The sequence below is a fragment of the Drosophila montana genome, unplaced genomic scaffold, assembly GCF_035044405.1.
Source record: "Drosophila montana isolate Dmon_TW-CO22-7 unplaced genomic scaffold, ASM3504440v1 contig_2667_1, whole genome shotgun sequence".
Classification (NCBI taxonomy): Eukaryota; Metazoa; Arthropoda; class Insecta; order Diptera; family Drosophilidae; genus Drosophila; species Drosophila montana.
Window position 1 is genome coordinate 581477 of NW_026997534.1, and position 7315 is coordinate 588791.

Consider the following 7315-nt stretch of genomic DNA (forward strand, 5'->3'; position numbering starts at 1 on the left):
AATGTGCCGCCCCCGTCGCCGCCGCCGCCGCCCCCTCACACAAACAAATTTTGCATATTTAAATAAAAACGCTCGTGTCTCGTGATAGTTGTGAAGTGTTTGCAATTGATAATAATATTAATTATAATAATAAAAATAGTCAAATATTATCCAAAATGCCGCAGAGGTAAATGCAAACAGCTTTGCGGGAACCGTTATTTGTATACATATACATACATACATATTTGTACATATGTACACACATATGCACATGCATATATGGCATAACAATAAAAGCCGTGTTTGTTTTGGCATTATGGTAGCTTAAAAATGTGTTAAAAAAGACGCCGCCGCGACTTTTCGTGCCCATAAAATTTATGGCTGCATAAATACTTAAATAGATTCTGATATTTCATTTTTGCTTGACATTGGCTTATCAAATGAAAAACAAAAAGTAGCCCGATAAAAAAAAACGAAACATTTTGGATTTAAAAAAGTTATGCGCGTGTTGTGTCTGATTGTGTGTGTGTGTGTGTGTGTGAATGTGTGTGTGCCTAAGCATGCTTGATAAGCACTTTTGTAATTTTAGCCAAAAAGCCAATGCCATCAAAGTGCTGACACGCGCGCTGTGGGAACCCCGATTTACATGCAGTTCAAGCGAAACGGGTAGATTCACTTGCAACCAAAAACCCAAGCCCAGGCGCTATCGTCAACAGCTGCTTCGATGAGTCATTCGGCGGAATAACAGCAATAACGATACAACAATAACAATAACAACTATGGCAATTAGCACTTCACATTGAATCAAATCGAAATCAAATACAAATCTATGATAAGGCAAACTCATTTTTTAGTGTTTGTTGTTATTTGTGCAATCATATTGAAAAGTGGTTAAAAAAAAAATAACAATGTGCTGTTTGTATGCTTTTATTAATTTGCAGCCCGACAACCAATTGGTCATTCCAGCCGCTTCATCGACAGCGTAGCGGACAATTTCAGCACCATGTGCTCAACTCGGTGCCGGAGACGGCTGTTTTGACCACACCCCCGCCTCTACGCAAACGTAAGTACTATCAGCAGTAGAGCGTTGGTTTGAATTTTACGCGCGCAATTTAAGCATTCACATGATGACGCATTTGCACTATCGTAGGCCTGCGATTAATCGATAGCGAGCATTGTATAGAATTACTAAGAAGCCAGGGCTGCAATTGTGCAAATGTTTACAAAAACTAGTTAAATTTATGTTATTAACAATAATTGAACAAGCTGTTCAAATAATTTTGCTTATAAATGTGAAACAGTTTATGCATGTGCTAATTTACAAACAAAAACAAACAATAAATTCAAATGTGAGCTCTGTTAGAGATGACACACGATGACACAAACGTATCGTGTATCGCTCAAAAAGATGCGTTCGTTTTTGTTTGTTCATTCATGAACAGCAGCAGTTGTTAAATACTATATGTATATATATATATATATATATATACATACAACACAACACAACATATCCAATAACATTACAGCGCTTTCATTGCAATTTGCTGGCGCCGCTGCTACTAACGGGGGTGCTGCAGCATTAGCTGACAAAACCAAACGGAGATACATAACAGCGCGCAAGAAGGCCAAAAGCACTATGAAAATGCTTGTCGTTGACACCGAGCGAGAGGAGGCTCTAAATTTGGTATGTGTGCGTAATTAAAAATCCATGTCAGCGGCCCATTCGGCCAAAATGCATTGCAATTAATCAAACGTGCGAACTCTGTGTGTGTGTGTGTTCTATAGCTAATTGATTATTGATTGTCTGTGTTTCTTTTTGTTGTTTTTCTATCTCACCCAAAAACTCGCGCGAACTCGCCGATATTATTGATTTGTACATGAAACGTGCCGTTGTTCTTTGTGTTTTCCTTTTTGGGGTAACGACGGCGACGGCGCTATCGCAAAACGCACACTCACACCCACTTGCACAAAAAACCCGCATTACACACGCTCCTACCCACACGCCCCCTCACACACACACACACACACACACACAAATACATATACATTCTTGCAGCAAATTGAATTCGAGTGGGTGCTGAGACAGGAAGTACATGCGATATTAAAGCAATTGCGAACTATTCTTGTGGTAAGCAGAGAATGTCCTTATTTGCGTTTCAATTACTCAACCCCCCGGCATCATCGTGCAGGAATGCGCCCATAGGTTTCCCGTGCCGCTGTATGATAACGAGGGCAAGAAGACTGAAAAGTTTATACTCAGCGTTTCGCCCGATCAGCTGAAGGCGGTGCTTACCCTAACGGGCGATGCGATAACACAGGCGGTAAGCATTATTAATCATGCAGGAAAATTGCAAAATATTCTAAATGTCTGGCTTTTATCGCACACAGGATATTAGCTTTAAGCTGTGCAAGGCGCCCAGCCAAACGCAACGGACCTCAATAACGCATGATTCGCCGTGGAAACTACAGCAAGTTCAGGATGCCGCCAATCATCTACAAACAGCAATCAATCACATTGACGACGTTGATGACTCTTATCACTTCAAGTGAGTCTGTTTATTGTTTTTGTGCTTATGTGACTATGTGTTTATTTATAAAACGCGCTGATTATGCAGAACCTCCGATGAAGTGCTCCATGTGATAGGCAACATTCTGGATGCGCTGCAACGGGGACGCAATAGCCTGCTGGTGCCGAAGAAGAAGCCAATTGAGGAGCTAATCAAGGGACGCAATATGAAATCACTTGTGCCTAACCTGCCCGAGGATCTGGCCGTTAGCTTCTATCTGCAAAGCCACAAGCTCATCATTGCCGTCTATCAGCTGCTAAACAACCAGGGTACAATGCAGTTCGACTCGCGTCAAGCGGAAATCGGCGTACAATGGCTCAACGATGTGCTCCTGCTTTTGATGAATGGCCAGAAACTGTGTCAGCAGCTGAAAGACAAGGTAAAAGAATGGACGTACTTGAACTGATAAGCGAAATGCTGTCGCCTTAATTGGAGCACATACCATATCTAAATCAGCTCCAATTTGGGCTACCAATCGTATATGCCAAGTTTAATTTGGTTATTGGCAATTTGCCCACATCATTATGCAGTTCTTGACTGTGACGCAAGTTGCCAATTAAAATGACCAATATAAAAAGTATACTATATATGTTGTTTTTGAACTATTTCTAATATTGTTCTTGCTCTATTTCTTTTGCAGATATCCGTGTTTTCAGTGTATAAGGATTTCACAGTTGGTTCGCGCTCGCCGTCAGCACTATCGTACTGAATGGAAAAAGGATATATGGATATGTGTGTGTCTGTTATTTGGCAAAACAAAACAATAACAACAATAATAGCTGATAAAGAAAATGTACTTGTAATAGTTAAAGTAAATAATGTTAGTTAAAGAGTTGCTCTTTGTGGCCGCATAACGTAATACCTACTATATACACATATACATATATATATATATATACAGATATATACAGAGTTATATACACCTAACTAGTTTAATGTACACAATCAACACATTCATATTGTTCATTGCGCGACAATTTATAAGTATAGAATTTGTTTTCATTGCTTCATGTCACTCCAATTATGCATCTAAATGCAATAGAATAAAAATTTACTGTGTTTTGTATATGTAACTAAATGAAATTGCTAGATAATTATTAATGAATATTTATAGTTAGTGCGGCGTATGTGCGTACATTAATATTATAATGATATAGATATAGATATATCTATATATATTTATGTTAACAAATGCAAAAGAAGTATTGCAAGTCAGTTAGTACTTAACAGATTGATATATATATATATAACATGCATACATACATTATTAACCTTACGATTTAACTGAACATGAACATTAATATTTACAGAATAATGTTGTAATAAACCAAACCGAAATGTGAACAGAATTTTTAATTATACTAAACACCATTTTGTATTCCATGTATGTATGTGTTGTTAATAATTAAGTGCGCCTAATCTAATCCAAAGTCATTTGTATCAACGGCCTTTTACTTCTCGTTTACTTTATATTTATATAAATGATGAGGGATGCAACGAAAACAATTACCAATGTACTTATTGAATATTGTAACTATGCCTGTGTAATTAACATGATTCGTATGAAAATTTAAAGAAGATGAAACTATTTATGTAATCTCTAAGCCTATTTAATGTCCATATTCATTTAATTGTTGTTGAATAAAAATTGAATTTTACCAACTTGGCGCATAAGCATAAATTTAAATTTGCGCGCTACTTTGTTACGATTAATAAAATTACTCGCGATCACCGATCGACTCTGCGCTGTTTATCGATAACTTCCGTTTAACATGTGGCAACGCCGCCAGTTCGCATTAGCCCGTTTGTGCTCAAGCCATCAAACAGTTATAAAGCGGCAAGCAAACCGAACCGTTTGCAACAGCGGAATAAAAATACATTTGTTTTTGTGGTAAGTTCAGGACGTTGTTGACGGTTATTCGCGAATTGTTTATGCAACGGTCCACGGTTCAAATGCAATTTAAGTGGCCAACAGCAACAATCAAGAGCCCAATGTCCAAACGGACAGCTTAAACGGCAGTCGCCGTGCTCAACCATTTGATGCATGCATGTTGTAATAGACGCGGAAACCAGTTCGCATTAATTATTTTGATGCTAGTTTGGCTTTTTGGTTGTTGCTGTTGTGTGGTAATCGCGGCTAGCCCAGCGTCAAGTCCGAGGCAGTTGCTCTTTGTAGCTCTTTTGATTCGTGTGTCTTTTGCCTCTGCCTCTGCTGCTGCTGCTAGCCAAAAGGTGTTGAATAATGTGACCATGGCCAAGTAACACAGACAGAGGAAGTCCAAAGAAAAGCAAAAAAACAAAACTTTGAAAGTAGCAACCATTTCAATGCTATTATTTTTGCGAAATTAACGTATTTAAAAATGCATTACAAATTATTGCAATTACAAGCAGCTATAAGTTATTAAAGAGCTACTAAGAAGTTCAGCTTATAAATACTAAATATATCGAACCGGTTCAAATACGGAATTCTAATTTACGTTTTCTATGAACCGTTAACCCAACAGCTGTCCAAAGCCAACCTGAAACTCGTACCAAGCCATATAATTTCCAAAAGTTGTTGGTTTAAGCATAAAAAACGTAAGTTAGTTTAAAAATATAAATAGCTTATCTAACCCTATTTGGTGGGTGCCAATTCTGGGTACCCATCAATTAAAGCGGGCATCTTGTAATAATAATTGTAAATTCAACAATTTTGGTTAAATAACAATTTAGAAAATGTATGTCGAAATGTATGTTAAACCAAAGCCTGGCTTCAAGAATGTGGCAATCCAGGTTCCGGAACTAAAACTAAAGGCAGGGAGTTAGTTCGTACCAATAATCGAACCACCGATAGTTTTCTTTTCGGTTAGCAGCCATTTTGAATAAAAGCCTGTGGTTCAAACATGGTTGGTTCCTGTTCCTTTGTCTGGTTCACATGGATAACTTAACGGCTAATAATTTCGCTTTCAAGTTTAATTTTGGCATTTATTAGTATATATTTTTAGATATGTATGTAGATATATGTAGCTCTGATCCGGTTATCGTTGAGCTTTGTCTTCATTATTATAACAGAGCCGCACGTAAGCCATGCGCTATAAAAATGCCAAGTCATTCGAGACAGCTTTGGTGACCCCCGCCGAAGGTCTCTCTGCCAGCCATGGCTAGCCACTTTAGCTATGAGGCTGCAAATGGAGGCTTCTCTGGTAATTGAAGCCGTGTTTATTTTTTATGAGGCTCGCTTGACCAACTTGCGCATCAGTTGTTGCGTTTTTTATGGCCAGTGCACTTTGTTGTGTCTGAAATGATTTTTCTTTTCTCTGTTTCTTTGCAGCAATTTCAAAGAGTTCACTTTCGAGACATTAGACGCAATGGGCAGCAGCGAGGGCGAAGTAGTGCTCGTAACGGGCGGCAGCGGCTTTCTGGGTCAGCATCTTATCAAGCTATTGCTGGAGCAGCGCAAGGAGCTGGGCATCAAGGAGATACGCTCGCTGGACATTGTGCCGTACCGGAACATTATCGGACATCCGGAGTCGCCGATGTTGCGCACCTTTGTGGCGGACATTGGCGGCGAACGTGAGACCTTAAATAAAATCTTTGCCGGAGTTGATGGCGTCTTCCACTGCGCCGCATCGGTTCAAATCGAATATCCGCCCAACTACGATGAACTGGAGCGTGTGAATATAAACGGTGGGTGCCCTCGCATTATAATCAAATCATATTTATAATCACATTTGTGTATGTCATGCTACCGTAGGCACCCGCGCTGTGGTGGATTTGTGCATACAGAACAATGTGAAGCGCTTGGTCTACAGCAGCTGCACTTCGGTGTGCTTTGTGCCCTTTAAGGGGCGCAGCACCTTCTCGGCGGTCATCAATTCCACAGAGTCCAAAACGGACACGCCCACGCTGGACAGCTCCAAGCTCTGGGAACAGGATGGCGAGTTTCTAATTGCCGGCTATGCATCCAGCAAACTGCGTGCCGAAAACATTGTGCTCAGCTCCAATGGAGCGCCGCTGCAGAATCAGCTGGGTAGGCCCTACTATGCTCTATGTTTTCTTACATATTTGATAGTCATATATATTCACAGACTATCTGGCGACAAGTGCAATACGCGCACCGCTTACCTACGGCGAATGTGATACGCATTTTGTTACCGACATCTTTGATTATTTGTCCAGACGCGATTGGATCTTTCCGAGAATTGCCGGCGTGGGCGGCAAGCAGCAGCTGGTCTATGCTGGCAACGTTGCCTGGGGTCACATCTGTGCCTATAAGGCGCTCAAGGTGTCCAGTAAGGCGGTGAATGGGCTGCCTGTCTTTGTGACCGACGACACGGGCATTAACGATGTTTCGCGTTTTGTGCAAAAGATGGCGCTGCTGGGCGAACGTTTCAAGGTGAAGACCAGCTGGTGGTATATTCCACACTTTCTGTTCTTCTTCCTGGCCTTTCTGCTGGAGTTTGTGGTGCGTGTGGCCTACCCCTACACCAAATATCGCCTACGCTACTCGCCACGCGCCATTGCATCGTTCACCTCCTCCATGCTCATGTACAATCGCCTGCGCGCCTCCATACACATGGACTATATGCCGCTGTATGATCCGGACAGCAGCGCCGAGCGAAGCGCCAAATGGTATGCCAAGTGGTGGGATGAAAAACAGTTGGCCAAGAAGTCGAAAAAGTCGAGTTGAGCTCGATCATTAATCGTATTACTCTTTTGTACTGCATATTCTAGAGTTTTGTTATGTTTTATATAGGTAAATTTGAATAAATTTGGGTGTTATCAATATA

The 7315-nt window shown here is 40.6% G+C and overlaps 2 protein-coding genes across 2 annotated transcripts; both read left to right on the top strand.

Annotated features, from left to right (window-relative positions):
- Positions 1-140: 140 nt before the first annotated feature.
- Positions 141-3895, top strand: rogdi (rogdi atypical leucine zipper). Its single transcript, XM_064683790.1, has 8 exons — positions 141-166; positions 921-1042; positions 1506-1663; positions 2036-2107; positions 2169-2300; positions 2368-2525; positions 2595-2925; positions 3187-3895. The coding sequence occupies exons 1-8, from the start codon at positions 156-158 to the stop codon at positions 3253-3255; spliced, it is 1053 nt and encodes a 350-aa protein (XP_064539860.1). The 5' UTR covers positions 141-155; the 3' UTR covers positions 3256-3895.
- Positions 3896-5614: 1719 nt separating this feature from the next.
- LOC135429483 (3 beta-hydroxysteroid dehydrogenase/Delta 5-->4-isomerase) lies at positions 5615-7315 on the top strand. The gene is made up of 4 exons (XM_064683788.1): positions 5615-5728; positions 5857-6212; positions 6280-6555; positions 6614-7315. Exons 2-4 carry the CDS (start codon positions 5894-5896, stop codon positions 7213-7215), a joined length of 1197 nt encoding a protein of 398 aa, XP_064539858.1. The 5' UTR covers positions 5615-5728; positions 5857-5893; the 3' UTR covers positions 7216-7315.

Excerpts from the sequence above, each read along its gene's own strand:
- rogdi (XM_064683790.1), top strand. Across the intron at positions 1,043-1,505 it reads ACCCCCGCCTCTACGCAAAC|CGCTTTCATTGCAATTTGCT; the intron begins GTAAGTACTATC and ends ATAACATTACAG. Across the intron at positions 2,526-2,594 it reads GATGACTCTTATCACTTCAA|AACCTCCGATGAAGTGCTCC; the intron begins GTGAGTCTGTTT and ends CTGATTATGCAG.
- LOC135429483 (XM_064683788.1), top strand. The coding sequence starts at position 5,894 with ATGGGCAGCAGCGAGGGCGAAGTAGTGCTCGTAACGGGCGGCAGCGGC. Across the intron at positions 6,213-6,279 it reads GGAGCGTGTGAATATAAACG|GCACCCGCGCTGTGGTGGAT; the intron begins GTGGGTGCCCTC and ends ATGCTACCGTAG. Across the intron at positions 6,556-6,613 it reads GCCGCTGCAGAATCAGCTGG|ACTATCTGGCGACAAGTGCA; the intron begins GTAGGCCCTACT and ends ATATATTCACAG.